The sequence below is a fragment of the Coturnix japonica genome, chromosome W, assembly GCF_054131305.1.
Source record: "Coturnix japonica strain WE chromosome W, WE-NBRP24, whole genome shotgun sequence".
NCBI lineage: Eukaryota > Metazoa > Chordata > Aves > Galliformes > Phasianidae > Coturnix > Coturnix japonica.
Genome location: NC_140701.1, coordinates 3,286,918 through 3,303,859, shown reverse-complemented (window position 1 = coordinate 3,303,859; position 16,942 = coordinate 3,286,918). Strand labels below are relative to the sequence as shown.

At 44.9% G+C, this 16,942-nt stretch overlaps 2 protein-coding genes across 2 annotated transcripts; one reads left to right on the top strand and one right to left on the bottom strand.

The window, feature by feature from the left end:
- Positions 1-485: 485 nt before the first annotated feature.
- On the bottom strand, positions 486-1,733 carry LOC146754251 (myosin-binding protein C, slow-type-like). The gene is made up of 2 exons (XM_085527594.1): positions 1,536-1,733; positions 486-838 (listed from the first exon to the last, which is right to left on the bottom strand). The coding sequence occupies exons 1-2, from the start codon at positions 1,714-1,716 to the stop codon at positions 570-572; spliced, it is 450 nt and encodes a 149-aa protein (XP_085383720.1). The 5' UTR covers positions 1,717-1,733; the 3' UTR covers positions 486-569.
- Positions 1,734-6,391: 4,658 nt separating this feature from the next.
- On the top strand, positions 6,392-16,912 carry LOC146754250 (myosin-binding protein C, fast-type-like). Its single transcript, XM_085527495.1, has 4 exons — positions 6,392-6,395; positions 15,011-15,145; positions 16,045-16,314; positions 16,890-16,912. Exons 1-4 carry the CDS (start codon positions 6,392-6,394, stop codon positions 16,910-16,912), a joined length of 432 nt encoding a protein of 143 aa, XP_085383621.1.
- Positions 16,913-16,942: the final 30 nt, after the last annotated feature.

The window sequence follows — 16,942 nt, the reverse complement described above, 5'->3', positions numbered from 1 at the left end:
AGGATGTTCAAAGTCAGGATGGACAGGGCTCAGAGCACCTGATGGAGCTGTGGTGCCCCTGTTCATTGCAGGGGAGTCCAACTAGCTGACCCTTAAGGGTCTCTTCCCTATCTATGAGATACACGAAAGCTGATTCTGCAGTAACCAAGCTACCAACAGCAGCTGTTTGTCTTACAGCTTGCCAACACAGATTTTAAAATAACAGCATTGATTACTCATTTGATAGTCACATTACAGTGCAAAGCACATGGAAACGTCCATCAGCTAATTCATTTAATTCTTTGGGCAGACCTGCCAGTATGAAATATTATGCTAACATGACAGAGAGAAGAAAAGCAAAATTAAGACTAGCTGACAAGCCGTGGCAGGAAGTTCTGCTCTCCATCAATTTAGTCCCATTATTCAATTCTGTTTGGAGATGTCTCCATGACTCTCTGGAGTTTGTTCTTTGAGAAGAAGCAATTAAGTAAGCTCTCCAATGCCAAAGTGCATACACTACTCTAGGCCTTTCTTGTTTCTCCATGGATCAACAAGGGTGACAAGCCAGCAGAAGATGATGAAGAGCCTCATCATGCAAACTCATGCATTTTATCCCCCTCACAGATGCACTGACAACTTACAGCATCATCCATTGAGACGTTGTGAATTTTCAGGGTGTGTTTCTTCCCCACAATGTGCAGTTCATATTTTTCACTGGCCTTGAGCTCCTTCCCATCCTTCATCCACTCCACAGTAGCGCCTGTGTCTGAAAGCTCAGCCTGCAGTTTGGCTTCCTCACGCAGCCGAGCGGAGATCTTTTCTACATCTTTGCTCTTCTTGGTAAATCTCACTGCAGCACCTGTCAGGAGCAAAGGCCTCGTTAGTTCAATTGATATCAGGCTAACGTGGTAAATGTTTGCTGCAACATCTCTGAAAAAGTATCACCTTCTGTTCCTGCACTCATCATTGTGTCAGTGCTGAGCAATTCAAGATATTTCATTTGGTCTTCTTGCCGGATTTACTAAGTAAAAATCAACCAAACATCTCCTTCTACTGATTAAGAATGCTCTAAACATGCTTCTGCAGAGGTTTCCACCCAATGACAAACAGGTCCTCCCATCATGAATGTTTATTTGTTCTATTTTGTCATGCAAAGCTGATTGATAGAGATATTATTGGAATGATTGCTCCCCTACTTCTAAACTATTCCAGTGCAATCAGAAAGGCTGTCTGAACCTGGAGCTGAAAGTACTGCTCTATGGTGATGCAGTGGTAAACCTGGTGACTGAATGCACTGGCCAAGAGCTGTGAACTGCAGACATTCATCAGCTGGCATGAAGCAATCTGGTTCAGATACCAAGCAGCTGGGTAGACTGGCTTACCCTACACTCAGTGCTATCATGTTTAGGTCATTACCAGGACTCACATCAGTCCATGGGATGCAATTTCAGGTATTTGGTACAGGCAGTGAATGCCTGCAGCCCCAGTTCTAATCATCAGATCACAGCAACTATGCCTTGACTGTAAGAGGAAAGGAGAAGGATCAAAGCAAATACCTCTCACTCTCATCTTGGTGCTGACATCAACATTTTCGGCAACAAATTTCACTTCTGCTCCACCATCATTCTTGGTGATGTTCTTTATGATTAGGCTGTGAGTAGTTTGGGTTCTCTTGATGATGCAGGTCTCGCTTTCCTGTAAGACTTTACCACTGAGGTACCAAGTGCTGCAACACATTGTTGTAAGATCAGTAGTAAACATGGCATCCCCTCCAGGTACAGCTTCACCAGCTGTTAGGGGGGATTTCACAGCCAGGACTGGTTCCGAGGAAGAACAACATGGATGTCTTAATGCTCTTTAGATGCAAGTCTGGTATCTCATTTAGAGATGGAAGATTAAATCATAGGTACATTTCTACTTCTCCCTTTGCATGAGTGCTGGAAGAAGCACTTCTATGCTTAAGATCTGTTACAGAAAGTTCTGCCTCTTGCACATGTGTGATATCAAAAGATAAGGATATTCATGTCTCTGTCACAGAAACAGAACTTGTATCACTTTAGTGGTAGCTGGAGGTTGACAGGAGAACTAGTAATAAAGGAAAGCCTTTGGTGTGTTAATGCACTACTATCCTTAAAGTCAAAGGAAACATCTTTAGGGAACCAACACAGCTGCTCAGCTCACACTGACCCATTTCCATTGGGGTTTTTGTGCTTACCAAGGTGCACGCTCCCTGGGAATTCCAGAGACGGGCTCTGTCCATGCGCATTGACTGCAGACACTCGGAACTGATCATCAGCCTCTTCAGACAGATTGCTCACCGTGAACTCTGGGACGGGGACATGAGACTCGTGGCACCTCACCCACGTGAAGCCAGTTAGTTTATTGCCTTCCACAATGTAGCCATCGATTGGAATGGGGCGTTGCATCTTCGGAGGGGACCATGCCAGCGTCACTGAGGTTTCTGTTTTACTTTTCACCACGGGGTCAGCTGGGGGCTGGGTGGGAGGTTTTCGGGGAGCTGAACAGAAATAAATACAGAAATATTAGCATAAGGTCATGTAGGCTGGAAAAGACCTTCAAGATCAGCAGACTCAACTTTCAGCATGACCTACTGAGTCCCACCATTAACTACTGTGGTACCTGAGGACATACATGACAAGCTTATTCCTGCAGGTATTTGCATAGTGAATATATTCACCCTCTGGTTGCTTTGGAACATTTTAGAGGTTAAAATCCCATCAGACTTTTTCTGGTTTAAGTCATCCATCTAGACTCCAATTATAATCATATGGAGAACAGCGCATTTAGGAGAACTCATCTCATCTTAATAAACCTGAATGAAATCACAGAATCATAGGATCACGGGAGGGCTTGGGTTGGAAGAAACCTTCAAGATCATCCAGTTCTAAACACCCTGCCATGGGCTGGCTGCCCACTAACCAGCTCAGGCTGCCCATCACCCATCCAGCCTCGCCTTCAACACCAAGGACAGGCACCCACAGCTTCTCTGGGCAGCCTGAAATGGAAGCAATGAGCCACATGTTGAAGATACTCAAACATTCATGACTGTAGAGAGAGCCAAATACTCCATACATATTGCCTGCCTGGTCAATGGTATTAAAATGCCAACAACAGACTCATCCAGCTCATTGAAAATGGTGTGAACATGGCGTACAGGATTCTTCCAGCAGCTAGTTAGATCTTAAAAGAGTAAAAATAGGAATTCTCAATGCAATGCAATTTTCCCTCATAACATAAATAGACACATAACTGTTTTGGGGTGCACTGTTACCAGCCTGTCAGTTGCTGTTGGTCAGTGCTAGATGCCAAAGGTCCCACTAACATAGCATGAAGCCGAAAGCTAGACGCTGGAATCAGATCTCCTGACCTTACCATCAGAAATCGAGATGTCATATTTTGCTCAGAGGTGCCTGCTTGTAGGAGGGACAGTTTCCGAGCTTTTTCTACTCCAGGATCCAGCTCAAGATTCAGAATTTAAACAGCAGTCAGAAATTAAACTGAGCTTTGTCACCTCCATCAAATAGAAGGAGTGGTTGGGTTCTACAGCTTTCCAAATCACTTAGAAACTGGCACAACAATCAGATGCCTACCTTTTCTTTTTGAACTTGTTAATACATAGAGCTTAATAGCATCAGAATGCCCCAAGCACTTCAGATGACAGCTGTAAACCCTTCTTTAAGGATTCCTTTGTTTAACCACTGAGTAACTGTAATTCAGTGGTGCTGGTGGGAGAAGGGAAGTCCTAATCTTCCCAGATGGTGAATAGAGTTGATGTTCACATGCAGACTGGTGCTGCAGCAGAGCCAGAAACCACTCATTTGGGAAACACAGCACCAAGAAAATAATGGGAATAGCTTCATAAAATCAGGCAGCTTCACCCAAATTTCCCTCTGATCATCACAGTGGCCCTCCTTTGGACCCACCCCAACAGCTCCACATCCTTCCCAGGCCTGGACACAGTGCTGCAAATAGGGCCTCACAAGAGCTGAGCAGGAGGGGACAATCACCTCCCTCCTCTGCTGGCCACCCCTTTTTCAGTGCAGCCCAGAATACACATGGATCTATCTTTTTCATACAGATATTCCCATAGATGTACATATATATACCACACCTACACCCCCTTAATCTGCTACAACTCCATTCTCCTGCTCCTGGGATAACGCAGAAGGGCTGAGACCTTCCAGCTGCTTCCACCCAGGGTCACACAGCAAAGCCGAACCTGCAGGAGTCTGCATCATTCTTTGCATGGCATTGCTAAGAGGAAGATCCCCCCCCTACCCTTGGCTCTACACTCCAGCTGCTGTCTGCCATCTGTAAAGCCACCACAGCTCTCCTACTGGAGTTCCCATCTGCACAGTTACAGCTTGGTTTCTTCTTACTGTCCAAACAGCCACAGCCTCAGTGCTTCTCAAATCTCCCCTTTTCAGCTGATTTCCTCTTTCTAGTGGCTGGGCAATTCCTCCCTCTCACAGTCATCCCTCTGCCCCACTCTATACCCACAGACCCACAGAGGGCACACAGAGCCAGCCCTGTCCCAGCTGCTGCTGCTTCACATCTGACAGTCTCAGGAGCTGAGATCCAGGCCGAGACAGCACTGCCCAGACATGGTTTGTAGGACGTTTGTGAGAGGAAATAGAGACTCCCTAGAGACCCCCACAGCCCCTGCACAGCTCTATATAACAGTCTTACAGAACTACCTCTAGTAGAAGCAATCTCCACACAGAGATCCTTTCCCAGTGGCACTCAGCCCTTCAGTGGGGTCTAAGAGAGCTGCAGCCAGACTCAAACACAACTGCTCACACAGCTCAGCTGCCTTCACCTGTGCTCCTGACGCTGACACATTGCAGCCCCACATCCCCCTCTGCCCCCCCACAGCCCCACACCCCCCTGTCCTCCCCGCACTCCCCATCAGCCCATCCCACCTCAGTGCTGCCTCTGTCTCTTCTCTCCTCTCCCCGTCCCAGCGCCGGCCTCCCCCGGCCTCCCATTGGGCAGCGGCAGCTCCGCCGGCTCCGATTGGCTGAGCCGCAGTGCGCGGGAGTGGCCGTTGTGGGGGGGGCAGAGGGGGGTGTGGGGCTGCAATGTGTCAGCGTCAGGAGCACAGGTGAAGGCAGCTGAGCTGTGTGAGCAGTTGTGTTTGAGTCTGGCTGCAGCTCTCTTAGACCCCACTGAAGGGCTGAGTGCCACTGGGAAAGGATCTCTGTGTGGAGATTGCTTCTACTAGAGGTAGTTCTATCAGACTGTTCTATAGAGCTGTGCAGGGGCTGTAAAGGGAGCTGAGGGGGACTGTAGGGGGGATATGGGGCTGTGGTGGGCCATAGGAGGACTAGGGGCTCTAGGGGGCTCTGAGGGTGTGTAGGGGTTGTGGGGAGCCATTGGAGGATATGGGCAGGTATGGGGCTTTAAGGGGTGGTGTATGGAGAGATAGAGGGTTGTGGGGGCCTTAGGGTGATATGGGGCTACTGGGGGCTGTCGGGGACTGTGGGGAGGAATATGAAGTTGTAGCAGATTGTGGGGGTGTAGGTGTGGTATATATATGTACATCTATGGGAATATACATATGAAAAAGATAGATCCATGTGTGTTCTGGGCTGCACTGAAAAAGGGGTGGCCAGCAGGAGAGGGAGGTGATTGTCCCCTCCTGCTCAGCTCTTGTGAGGCCCTATTTGCAGCACTGTGTCCAGGCCTGGGAAGGATGTGGAGCTGTTGGGGTGGGTCCAAAGGAGGGCCACTGTGATGATCAGACGGAAATTTGGGTGAAGCTGCCTGATTTTATGAAGCTATTCCTGTTATTTTCTTGGTGCTGTGTTTCCCAAATGAGTGGTTTCTGGCTGTGCTGCAGCACCAGTCTGCATGTGAAAATCAACTCTATTCACCATCTGGGAAGATCACGACTTCCCTTCTCCCACCAGCACCACTGAATTACAGTTACTCTAAGGAATCCTTAAAGAAGGGTTTATAGCTGTCATGTTATCTGAAGTGCTTGGGGCATTCTGATGCTATTAAGCTCTATGTATTAACAAGTTCAAAAAGAAAAGGTAGGCATCTGATTGTTGTGCCAGTTTCTAAGTGATTTGGAAAGCTGTAGAACCCAACCACTCCTTCTATTTGATGGAGGTGACAAAGCTCAGTTTAATTTCTGACTGCTGTTTAAATTCTGGAGCTCAAGCTGGTTCCTGGAGCAGAAAAAGCTCGGTAGCTGTCCATCCTAAAAGCAGGAACCTCTGAGCAAAATATGACATCTCAATTTCTGATGGTAAGGTCAGGAGATCTGATTCCAGCGTCTAGCTTTTGGCTTCATGCTATGTTAGTGGGACCTTTGGCATCCAGCACTGACTAACAGCAACTGACAGGCTGGTAACAGTGCACATCAAAGCAGTTATGTGTCAGGATGGGTCAGGAAAATTGTATGGCATTGAGATTTCCTGTCTTTGCTCTTTGCAGATCTAACTAGCTGCTGGAAGAATACTGTACGCCATGTTCACACCATTTTCAATGAGCTGGATGAGTCTGTTGTTGGCATTTTAATGCAATTGACCAGGCAGGCAATATGTATGGAGTATTTGGCTCTCTCTACAGTAATGAATATTTCAGTGTCTTCAACGTGTGGCTCATTGCTTCCATTTCAGGCTGCCCAGAGAAGCTGTGGATGCCTGTCCTTGGTGTTGAAGGCGAGGTTGGATGGGTGATGGGCAGCCTGAGCTGGTTAGTGGGCAGCCAGCCCATGGCAGGGTGTTTAGAACTGGATGATCTTGAAGGTTTCTTCCAACCCAAGCCCTCCCGTGATCCTATGATTCTGTGATTTCATTCAGGTTTATTGAGATGAGATGAGTTCTCCTAAATGCGCTGTTCTCCATATGATTATAATTGGAGTCTTAAATTATAATTGGGTGACTTAAAGCAGGCACCATACCTTCTGATGGCCAAAATGAAATGAAATCAATCCTTTACTGTGTCAGTAGTCTGTAACTAGAGCCCATCAGGTAATTCCGAGCCTCCTGCCTGTATCAGTGGCTGCACACAGTGAAAAAGTCTGATGGGAATTTAACCTCTAAAATGTTCAGAAGCAACCAGAGGGTGAATATATTCACTATGCAAATACCTGCAGGAATAAGCTTGTCATGTATGTCCTCAGGTACCACAGTAGTTAATGGTGGGACTCAGTAGGTCATGCTGAAAGTTGAGTCTGCTGATCTTGAAGGCCTTTTCCAGCCTAAATGACCTTATGCTAATATTTCTGTATTTCTTTCTGTTCAGCTCCCAGAAAACCTCCCACCCAGCCCCCAACTGACCCCGTGGTGAAAAATAAAACAGAAACCTCAGTGACGCTGGCATGGTCCACTCCGAAGATGCAACCCCCATTCCAATCGATGGCTACATTGTGGAACCCAATAAACTAACTGGCTTCACCTGGGTGAGGTGCCACGAGTCTCATGTCCCCGTCCCAGAGTTCATGGTGAGCAATCTTTCTGAAGAGGCTGATGATCAGTTCCGAGTGTCTGCAGTCAATGCGCATGGACAGAGCCCGTCTCTGGAATTCCCAGGGAGCGTGCACCTTGGTAAGCACAAAAGCCCCAATGGAAATGGGTCAGTGTGTGCTGAGCAGCTGTGTTGGTTCCCTAAAGTTGTTTTCTTTGACTTGAAGGATAGTAGTGCATTAACACACCAAAGGCTTTCCCTTATTCCTAGTTCTCCTATCTCCTATCAACGTCCAGCTACCACTAAAGTGATACAAGTTCTGTTTCTGTGACAGAGACATGAATATTATTATCTTTTGATATCTCACATGTGCAAGAGGCAGAACTTTCTGTAACAGATCTGAAGCATAGAAGTGCTTCTTCCAGCACTCATGCAAAGGGAGAAGTAGAAATGTACCTATGATTTAATCTTCCATCTCTAAATGAGATACCAGACTTGCATCTAAAGAGCATTAAGACATCCATGTTGTTCTTCCTCAGAACCAGTCCTGGCTGTGAAATCCCCACTAACAACTGGTGAAGCTGTACCTGGAAGGAATGCCATGTTTACTATTGACCTTACAACAACGTGTTGCGGCACTTGGTACATCAATGGTAAAGTCTTACAGGAAAGCGAGACCTGCATCATCAAGAGAACCCAAACTACTCACAGCCTAATGATAAAGAACGTCACCAAGAACGATGATGGAGCAGAAGTGAAATTTGTTGCCAAAAATGTTGATGTCAGCACCAAGATGAAAGTGAGAGGTATTTGCTTTGATCCTTCTCCTTTCCTCTTCCAGTCAAGGCATAGTTGCTGTGATCTGCTGATTAGAACTGGGGCTGCAGGCATTCACTGACTGTACCAAATACCTGAAATTGCATCCCATGGACTGATGTGAGTCCTGGTAATGACCTAAACATGATAGCGCAGAGTGTAGGGTAAGCCAATCTACCCAGCTGCTTGGTATCTGAACCAGATTGCTTGATGCCAGCTGATGAATGTCTGCAGTTCACAGCTATTGGCCAGTGCATTCAGTCACCAGGTTTACCACTGCATCACCATAGAGCAGTACTTTCAGCTCCAGGTTCAGACAGCCTTTTTGATTGCACTGGAATAGTTTAGAAGTAGGGAAGCAATCATTCCAATAATATCAATCAGCGTTGCATGACCAAATATAACAAATAAACATTCGTGATGGGAGGAGCTGTTTGTCACTGGGTGGAAACCTCTGCAGAAGCATGTTTAGAGCATTCTTAATCAGTTGAAGGAGATGTTTGGTTGATTTTTACTTAGTAAATCTGGCAAGAAGACCAAATTAAATATCTTGAATTGCTCAGCACTGACATGTAGAAGAGACCTGTGACGAGTCACAGGGATGTTTACTTAGCTGTCATTCCATGGTGGTCCATTTTCTTACACAGATGTAGGGAGAAACTGAACTTTCCCACGCAGGTCTCTGTTTTGCTGCAGGGTGTAGGTCTGATCTCTGAGATCCACACGCTGGGCCTTGATTGCAATAAATGAGAGCCCTTTGTTTGCTCCAGTGGAAGACTTTCCATTTCTGCAGTACTCTCTGCAGAAGACACAAATGCAAATGCACCTTCTTCCCAGCAACAATTGCCTTGTTCTTTTTTACACTGAGTATGCATGAGGCTCTTCATCATATTCTTCTGGCTTGTCACCCTTGTTGATCCATGGAGAAACAACAAAGCCCTAGAGTAGTGTATGCACTTTGGCATTGGAGAGCTTACTTAATTGCTTCTTCTCAATGAACAAACTCCAGAGAGGCATGGAGACAGCTCCAAACAGAATTGAATAACGGGACTAAACTTATGGAGAGCAGAACTTCCTGCCAAGGCTTGTCAGCTAGTCTTAATTTTGCTTTTCTTCTCCTTCTTTGTCACGTTAGCATAATATTTCATACTGGCAGGTCTGCCCTCAGAATTAACTGGCACAGGCTACCCAGGGAGGTGGTGGGATCCCTGGAGGTGTTCAGGAACTATGGAGATGTGGCCCTGATGGATGTTATCAGGGGGCATGGTGGGGTGGGTTGGGGTTGGAATCAAAGGAGGACCCCCATGTATTTCATCAGGAAGCACTACTGGTAATAAGACTTTTGGAGCAAATCCTGGTAGGGCCACGCTCAGCTGGTCCAGTCCGGAGGCTGTTCCTCCTTCCTGCTATATCTGCAGTGAAAACCAGCAGCTGCTTTAGTGTGTCTGGGCTCACATCCAGCAGTGGTGAGGTTACTACAATTATTCCACTGTGTGTTAATAGAGGCCAGTTTCATCATCTAACTTTTGCGCTCCAATTAACTTCCATAAAGGAATTCTGTTTTTCTTTTCAGTCCTAAGTGTTGTCTCCATCTTTTAGGCTCGATTTGTTTTCCAGGGGGTTACAATGCAGTAATAGAACACCCTCCATTTATTTCCTTCTAGTTTGCTTGTTCCAATTCTTTCCTCAGTTTTCCGAGTTTAGACATTTTCTTTAAGCCCTGGGCTTCTTCCTTTGGCTCTGTCCCCTGTACAGTGTATGTCTTTCAACTTGTGGAGATAAGGTAATCTGGTACGTGGTTTATAAAAGCTGCCAATTTGCCAGCTTCTGAATTAGAATCTAGCAATTAGAACTAGGATTAAACGTGTATGTTTGGCCTTATGATAAATGAATGCCTCATGGTCAGCAATGTCCCTGCAGTTCTTTACCATCGTACATATTTTGTGTGCCCATATTTTGTTTCAGCACTGGCAAACTTCATAAACAAAGAGACAACTGGAGTCACGACTTGAGCCCTGACATCTGGGCTTCATTCTTCTAGTTCATGAATTGCCTCAGCAATTACATCATCTTTAAACCTATGACTGAAACGGTCCTAAGTTCTTAGCATGGGAATCCAGTCTCCTCTTTTGACAAATTAAACTCCACATTTGGAGAGTTGAGTGTCTCCTGCTGTACCCGAAGGACGTTGTGATCTCTGAGGTGTCTCCCTGAGGTGCTGTAAGCACAGCCATTAGCTCATAGTGCAAGTAAAGCACTGTCAGGTCAAGCCTGGAGGAGTAATGCTTGTCACTGACATGTTCCTGTTCAGGGTGGAGCTGGAGGATAAAATAACACAAGAAATTGTCATTGAAAGTCAATATCTGTGAAATTCAGCTGGCTGCATTCACAGAACCTGGCGTTAAGATCTGGTTTCTGGTTTCTATCTTGAACCTCTTTTCCATAACCCAGTCCTCATTTATGAACTGAAGCTCTACTGAAAGCCTTTTGCTGTGTATGCTCATGCTGCAGTGCAGCGCTTGTGACCTTTAACAGCACATTCACATTCCTCTGATCACAGGCTCCTTAAGGTTGATTAATACCCTCTAGTCCAACTGCTCACCCATCACCACCATTATGCTCACCATCAGCAGGCTAAAAACTCAGCAGAGATGATAGATCAAGCACAACACTGGATTTGGGATGGCTAGAGATTCCTAAGATATTGAAGGGTTGCTTGCAGGTGGTGTTGGCTCAGGTATTCACCCTGCATCCCACCTCCCGTTCTGTTTGGTTGAGAATCATGCATTCTGCAATTTCACTTTGTAATTCAAAGCCCCTGGCTTTATCTGTTGAAAAACTGATCTAAAACAAGCCGAGAAGACTCCGTTGGAACTGGTGGATGCAGAACAAAGGCATCCCCAAAGGACAAGTTGCACTGTTTGATGAACATTATTGGATGAGAGTTAAGCTAAGATTTAAAAAGTTCTGGGGCTGTCTCTGAGCATCAAATCCAGAGGAAGCCTGCATGATTCCCTGAGAATGGATACCTCCTACTTTGGTGTAGGGTGAAGGGAACACTAGCAGTAACTCCTATCACAAAATGTCACGTGGCTCAGACAAAAATGCCATCAAGAGGGGGCTTAATTAGGAGCAACAAATGGTCACAAGATGGTCTTAGGGCAGGGAAGTAATCTATCTATGTGATACTGATTGATGCTATTAGTTCTTAACAGCTTGACTCTAGAGGGGCTGTTCTTCTTTGGTCACCTAGTTTTAAAAGAATAGATGGCTCCTGTCTATTACAATTTTTAATGCATTATTTGTTCACTGATGCCATAAATGTGCCTGGCATAGCAATTGGCCTTGGTATATCCAGTGACTGAAAGCAACAGTTGTTGCTGTAAGAAATGCAATACTAAGCTTGGTCTGCCTGTAGCTGACAGCCATCAGCTTGCTCCTCAGGCAGGTTCTGTCTGGATGGAATGAAGGGCATGAAATACTGATGTGCTCATCAAACGCTGCTTGTTAGCTTAGAGACAAAGTGTTGAATAGGTTTGTTCATGCATTGAAAACACGTTACTTAGCTGCCTTCATTTTAGCTACAGAAGAACACGTGCAGAATACAGAATTGATTAAAAGAAATAAGAACTGTCTGCATAGAACTTACTCTTTCCTTACACAGGAGAATCAAGCACACGTTTGTATGTGAGTATCTCCAGAGGTGAAACTCGATCACCCAAATGTAATGAGCAGAGACATTACAATCAGTTCTAACTGTATCTTCATGCTGTGCTGAATAAGCCTGAGTCAGGATGTAAACCACTTTCTCTTTTTTTCTTCAGATGAAGCCATTAATGTTGTCAACAAGCCCAAAATGACTCCAGAAATATCAGTCAGTCCTTCTGAAGACCTGGAGCTGGTGTGTGAGGTGTCAGCTGCAAGCGGAGCTGTCGTATGGAAGAAAGATGAAACAGAGGTGAAGCAGGACCAGAAGACAACCATCATCTCCCAGGGGACGCACCGCAAGCTCATGGTCAAAAATGTGACCCTGAAAGACCAAGGGAGCTACAGCTGTGAAACAAAAGATGACAAAGCAACATTCCAAGTGAAAGTCAGAGGTGAGAAAATGCTTGGAATCCCAGAGATAAAGGAACGCTTCATTTGGTGTGTCTTGCATTTGGAGGATCAACTGACAGCCTCTCTGGTGCAAAACATTTTGGCTATAGGACATTCTTTGTCATGTAGTGTCATAGCTACACATTTCTACATGTGCTTTTACATCCAGGAATGAATTACTGCAACAAACCATAGGCAAGGAGGGTAACTTGTGCAGCTCTTGTAGTCAGCTGGTGTCTGCAGGGTTACAGTGCAAGAGCACACCAGGCATGCAAGGAGTGAGAAAAGGGGAGGTGTTTGAAGAGATCTGGTTACAAAATTTGAGTGACACAATTAGGTGGAAAATGCCAATAATCAGACTCATAAATGGCCTGGGTTGCAAAGGCCCACAGTGCTCATCCAGTTCCAACCCCCTTCTTTCTATGTGCAGGGTTGCCAAGCAGCAGCCCAGGCTGCCCAGAACCACATCCAGCCTGGCCTTGAATGCCTGCAGGGATGGAGCATCCACAGTCTCCTTGGGCAACCTGTTCTAGAGGGCTGTTCCCTTCTGATTTACTGGAAATGTAGAGAGACATCAGAAGAAAAAAAGATAAGATAGGAGGTTCAGCAGTGCATGCAGGTGTTCTAAATCTCATGTCCAAATCTGCTATCAGACTGCAAAATGTTTAGCTTTGTGATATGATGTGATATGATATGATATGACATGAAATGATATGTCTATCATTTCCCAAGGGAAAATAGAGGGGAAAGTATTTTCCTGTCTTAGTGAGGCATCACGATGCTCCCTGTGAAGTGCAAGTATAATGAAAACGGGCAACTGGAGTAAGCTCTGCAGCAGACTACAGCAAAACTGTGTGACTCTTGTGATGTCCCTGCAGAGAAAGAAGACGTGTTTACAGAGAAGAACAAGATACAAAAGGAGATGAAGGCTGCACCAACAGAAAATGCCACGCTGAGCTGCGAGGTGGCCCAGGAGAAGATGGAGGTGAAGTGGTACAAGGAGGGGAAACTGATCACCTGGAGCAAGAAGTTCAAGGTGGAGTCAGAGGGCAAACAGCGTCGGCTGGTGGTGAGCCAGGTGGAGAAGAAAGATGCAGGGGAGTACAGCTGCGAGGCTGCTGGCCAGAAACTCACCTTCAAGATTCATGTCACAGGTGAGACAGGTGTTGTCTGAAATACAGCAGAGAACAGTAAAGTAAAATCTAGTTTCTATTATACAGTGATCCAGTTGCAGTAGTCTGTGCTGAGGTTTTTTCCCTAGACTTGATTGCCTGGGTTTGTAGAAAGTATTTGGTTTTAGTATGGCACAAAGACCTGTTTCAGTCTGTCTGTAGAATAATAATTACTGATATATGTACAATGGAAGCAATATTCAAGATATTATTCAAATCTCTCCTGTGCCTGAGATCCCAAACTGTAATTCTTGTTCACCGAAACATTTGACTAAGATAAGTATGTGCAGTGAGGCTGGAGTGCATGTTGTACGTGCAGGCTTTCATGGTAGGAGAAGCAGGAACTTCTCCTAGTAGTACACTGCCTTTTTCCTATGCCTTTATGTTGGAGGCTGCATCTGGATAGGTGAGTCTGCTCCTCACAGTAAGAGACCTGGTAGAGCTGACTATTCCCAGAGCTCAAAGTAAAATAGATATCTGCAAATCACACACAAAGAACAAAGGACTGCGTTGGTGAGCATATTTCCTTTGTGTCTTTGACAGTCACAGTTGTGGCAATGGTAGATGCCATGAGGAGTCTGTTCAGGAAGCCAGGAGTACTGTTCTGGGTCATGAAAAGGCAGCCAGTGGTTTGACTATCACACGTTTATGTGTTTTGATGTTTCACAGTGGGTCTGAAGTAAAAGGAACTCAGGTTTTGGTTGCCTGCAGGACAGATGTTCTTTTGGGTTCAATATGTTTGCATAGTGACTTGCAACCATGGGACTGGTGTTCAAGGACCCTCTTGGTTCCTTCAGTTCCTAGGTTCTTTCTTGCCTAGATTTGACACTTAGTTTCAACAGAAGAGCTGATATTCTCTAGTGAAGGCTATTAGTTTGGGCACAAGTGGTAACCTAAACCTGTTCCAAGCTGTACATACAAACCTGCAAGATGGTCTCATTTCAGTCCCTCAGTCAATACTTTTTCTTTTCTTCCCTCAGAGCCAAAACCTGTGTTTATAAACCAGGAGAAGGTGCAGAAAGAGCTGAGTGCTGCCCTGGCAGCAAGTGCCTCCCTCAGCTGTGAAGTAGCACAGGATCCAACCTAAGTAAAATGATCCAAGGATGGAAGACTGCTTGCCTCCTCCAGAAAGTTCAGAATGGAATCTGTGGGCAAAACACGGCGTCTGGTTGTGGAGCAGCTGGAGAAGAAAGATGCTGGAGAATACATCTGCGAGGCTGCTGGCCAGAAGATGACCTTCAAGTTGGAAACAACTGGTGAGCATTTGCTTTGGGAACACTAAGCAGCTTTGGTGGGATGTGGATGTGGGGGAATGGCTGGTTTCATTGACATGAGAGAACAGGCAGTGATGCTGTGAAACCAGATGGATGATGCTCAGCCTGGCCATGTGCCTCAGAGCTGTTTGCTCAAGGAAGCCAAGTGTAGTTGTGGGTTTGCTCTCAAGAGCACAGTTTGGTAGGGATGAGTTGGCGGTTGGACTAGATGACCTTAGTGGTCTTTTCCAGCCTTAGTGACTCTGTGGTTCTCTGCTTCAGGAAAGACCTACTCGCTGACTTACACACGTGTCCAAGTCAAGGATGCCGCAGAAATAAAATCTGTAGCAGAAAAGGCAGAATCTCGTGCCCATCTTACAGTGAAAGGTAATTATGCTTCTGATGACGATTTTGCTTAAATTATCTTATGTTATAAACCAGCTAACATCCTTTGCTTTAATGTCAAGGAAGTTAAACACCACCATGACCTTTCACAGAAATAAAAGCTCCAACCTACCTGCCTTTCTGCCCACAAAATATCCAGCTTGTCTTTTGGGATTTACTTTGCTAAGTAAAACAGGCGATTTTCTTAGGAAGTTGATTTTCTACCTTTAGACTTCAGATTTGTGTTTGAACGTTGAGGGATAAAAACATAGCTTGAATTTTTCTTCATCTTCTCTGTATGTTTGAAATGAGCACAGGTTGTGTTTTTTTTTTAATATATACAATGTTAGGGTATATATATGATGTTAAGTGTGGTAAAGAAAAGGGAGACATTTGAGTTAGCACAGTACTCAAGAGTTCAGTCCCCAGCTTTGCCACTGTTACAATTATAAGGGCAAGAACATCCTGGAAAATGAATTTCTCCTAAGTAGAGTCATTACATTTGAGCTACAGAGACCTTTACTAGGAGAAAACTTGTTGTTCAGAGCTACGTTGCTGTATTTAACCAAAGTAATTATCAATGTCTGTGTTTCACTGATCCTCTATTCCATTTCGTAATGCGAGGAGTTTGATATCGAGATGGGAAGGTCATGATTTGATTTGGATGTTGGACTGGGAATCAGAAGATCTGGGCTCTCTTCAGGTTGTCAGTGTTATTGTCTGACTTCTTAACAACTTTCCTTTCTTTCTACTACTTTTTTAATGATGTTTTAAGGCATTTTGAGCTGATAGGTGTAGTGTTCATGTGCAGTAATGCTGACATGAGTAAGTAGGGTGATAATGTATGGGTTTTTTATATTCCTTCTAAATCTCTGCTTTCTCTTGTTCCATCCTTCTTAAAGAGCAATCCATTAATCTAGTAAAGGAGCTGTGTGATGAGGATGTGACTGAGCCTGAAGAAGCCAAATTTGAATGCGAGATATCCATTCCTTCTATGAAACCTCCCAAGTGGTATCTGCGTGAAGAAATCTTACAGGCTGGCAGAAACTTGATTATGCAGCAAGAAGGCACCATCCACCGGCTGACCATACCGAAAACCACCACTGATATGACAGGCACCATTCAGTTCTCAATTGGCAAATCCAAATCCACAGCCAATCTGCTCATCAGAGGTAACGTATCCTGGCTTGATTTACATCATGAAGATGAAGAATTAATTAACGTACAGTCTTCCTTCACTGGAGTCTTTGAAATATTGTGTGTTTTCTGGAGGGTCTGCTCCATTTCCTTTTAGAAGTCGTTGGACACTAAATAAGACACCTGCATCTCAGTAAAAGATCTGTTTGAATAGTAGTGATGTGCTTACTATTCAGACCTACAGAGCTGAGGTTTTGTCCTTGGCTATACCAAAGAAGTCAAATAAGGTGGAATTAATTGTATTTCTGAACTAGACAAGTTTAAGTTTGGTAGCACCTAAATTTGATGCAGTTTGTCATTGATTTCATCTGAAGGAAACTTCCAGGCTTCTTATCTGCTGTTGTCCCCAGCGTAAGAGTCTCCATTCACATCCTAAAGTACTTGTTATATTTTCAACTCACTCTTATTTGAAAAAAAGCCTCGACTGGGAGCAATTTAATAAGCACAGAACAAGAGCTGGACCTTGCATTTAGTAGATAATATACAGTATTACTTTATAGAAATGTAGTCAATGGCATTCCCTATAGGCAATCGTTTGTTTTATCTTTAGAGTGGTTCAAAGAACAATTGTGAACATGGAATTAATTGGAATGGAATACACGC

Coding starts and splice junctions, on each gene's coding strand:
- LOC146754251 (XM_085527594.1), bottom strand. CDS start 1,716: ATGTGTTGCAGCACTTGGTACCTCAGTGGTAAAGTCTTACAGGAAAGC. Junction 839..1,535: donor CACCAAGATGAGAGTGAGAG/GTATTTGCTTTG, acceptor TGCTCCTGACAG/GTGCTGCAGTGAGATTTACC.
- LOC146754250 (XM_085527495.1), top strand. Junction 15,146..16,044: donor TGCCCATCTTACAGTGAAAG/GTAATTATGCTT, acceptor TCCTTCTTAAAG/AGCAATCCATTAATCTAGTA. Junction 16,315..16,889: donor AGCCAATCTGCTCATCAGAG/GTAACGTATCCT, acceptor TTTTATCTTTAG/AGTGGTTCAAAGAACAATTG.